Source organism: Triticum urartu, chromosome 5A (assembly GCF_056163025.1).
Source record: "Triticum urartu cultivar PI428250 chromosome 5A, HENAU_Tu73, whole genome shotgun sequence".
Lineage (NCBI taxonomy): Eukaryota > Viridiplantae > Streptophyta > Magnoliopsida > Poales > Poaceae > Triticum > Triticum urartu.
Genome location: NC_141877.1, coordinates 667,240,574 through 667,242,816, shown reverse-complemented (window position 1 = coordinate 667,242,816; position 2,243 = coordinate 667,240,574). Strand labels below are relative to the sequence as shown.

The 2,243-nt window shown below is 53.4% G+C and overlaps 1 protein-coding gene across 1 annotated transcript; it reads right to left on the bottom strand.

Moving 5' to 3' along the window:
* Positions 1 to 1,121, bottom strand: LOC147973904 (pollen allergen Phl p 1-like). Its single transcript, XM_087522294.1, has one exon. The coding sequence runs from the start codon at positions 1,079 to 1,081 to the stop codon at positions 269 to 271; it is 813 nt and encodes a 270-aa protein (XP_087378420.1). The 5' UTR covers positions 1,082 to 1,121; the 3' UTR covers positions 1 to 268.
* Positions 1,122 to 2,243: the final 1,122 nt, after the last annotated feature.

The window sequence follows — 2,243 nt, the reverse complement described above, 5'->3', positions numbered from 1 at the left end:
TAATTAATGCGTCTATACCAATTTCTATTAATAAATCATGTTTACAATCATGAGCAAGTTTAGATACATCAAAACAAGAAATTATTAGTTGTCCACGCTCTTTCCCTATAGTAAATGAATGAATAAGTATATATACTCATGGTCTCATCGCATCATATGTATAATATATGTGCGGCTGGTTTATTCTTCTTTTCGAGCGAAAAAAAGTTAATTAATTAAGCTGGCCTGGCCGCCGGAAGGAGTCGCATCATCATCATCATCATCATCTTCAGTACGCGCCCTTGGCCTCGTAGGAGGTGTCGGGCTTCCAGCCCTTGGGGATGACGTCGTCGACGACGGTCTTCTTGCCGCCCTCGGTGGTGTAGCGGACGGAGAAGGGGCCGATGAGCTTGTGGGGGGTGTCGATCCTCCACACGGCTCCCCACGACTCGTTGAGCTCGGTCCACTTGTCCTCGCCCTTCTGCTTGATGTCCACGCCCACCACGTCGCCGTCGCCTTGGAGGAACTTGATCACCAGTGCCAGGTAGTTTTCGTTGGAGGACTTCTCCACGTGGAAGTTCACCTTGGTGCCCGCCGGGTACTTGCACTTGACGCGCCGGAACTTGATCTCCACCTCGCCGGCGTCGCGCAGCTTCTGCTCCTCGCCCTTCTTTGCCATGGAGCCGAAGGCGTGGCCGGAGAGGTCGAAGTGGTAGGGGGCGATGGGCTCCTCGTTCTTGTCGGTGATGGTCACCATGGTGGGCTCGCCGGAGCAGGCCTCGGGCTTGGTGCACTTGAGCTCGAAGCAGGACCCGCAGCCGCGGCCGTCCTTGAAGATGGGGATGTTGCCGCAGGAGGTCATGCCGTGGAAGGGGGCCTTGTCCACCTCCTTGTACCCGCAGGCGCCGCCGTTGTCTTTGGGCCCGGCGCCCGTCGGCTTGCCGTACCACGTGGTCTTGGCGTCCAGCCACTTGTTGCCGTAGCTCGCAGGCGACGCCGTGATGTTGGGGCCCGGGGGAACCTTGGCGATGCCGTGCGCGCTGCACACGACCGCGGCAAACACCGCCGCAACCAGCAGCACCGACGAGGAAGAAGAAGCCATCTTCTCTTGAACTGTTCCTTGTTGCCGCTGTGTATGTGCTATCGATGGGTGTTTTTTTATAGGAGAAAGCCCGATCAACAGAGAGCGAGCAAACCGGGACGTTGCTCCGGCCATGTCAGTGGGCTGGCCGTGAGCGCGGGGCGAGCTTGTCCGTGCATGCGCATACGCGGCTCGCCGTGACCCGAGGGGCTCTTCGTCTCTGACCTCTCCCGACTTCCATTATCAAACCCTCGCGACGTCCACGTCATGGACGGCACTGGGCGCTGTTTACTGACAACTGTTTCTCGCGTACAAAAGCCAATTAGGAGAGATCTGTGGCTGGCCAATCGGCTTGGCGAGCCCTATGTCATCAAGGCGTTCAGGTCAATCGGGAGAGAGATTCGTGCTGCCCAATCGCGCTCGTCCACACAAAGCTTCCTTCCCACCCCACCTCGCTTCGTCGCTAAGAGCATCACCAACAGCCGCCGATCGCGCCGCGCGTTAAAAACTATTTTGCCGCGCGTCCATCGCCTGGCTTAGCGCGGCGGGCAGCGCTGGCTCCAGCAGCCACGCTAAAATGCAGCGCGCGTAGCTTTAGCAGCGCGCGCGACTCTCGCACAAACAAATATGCATTCCAAAACAGAAAAAAATCAAACACAAACAAAATAAATCAACAATAAATAGTTCAATTACGTTATTACAACTCAAACAAACAGTTTATCGTTCAATATAACAAATAGTGCAATAAAACACAATAAATAGTTGAACAATACAATATCGAATGCATAAATCATGATGCTCTTTATCGTCCATTCCATGCCAACCACTCAATGAGATCCTTCTGAAGATTATCATGCGTTGCGGGACGTCGAATGACATGATAGGAGGCAACAAAACGGGTCACCCTTTCAGCCCTCCATCGCACTCGCACGGGATGTCCCAACAGCTCATACTGAGAGTAGTCTACATCTTGGCCACGCTCATTCTCAATGATCATGTTGTGCGTGATCACACAAGCGTGCATGATGTACCACACATTTTTTGATCCCAAAATCTAGTCGGTCCTCTCACAATAACAAATTGGGCTTGCAAAATCCCAAAAGCTCTCTCCACATCTTTTCTAGCCGCCGCCTGAGCATTGTGAAAATCAAGATTTTTCTTACCTTCCGGCTTTTTCAACGGC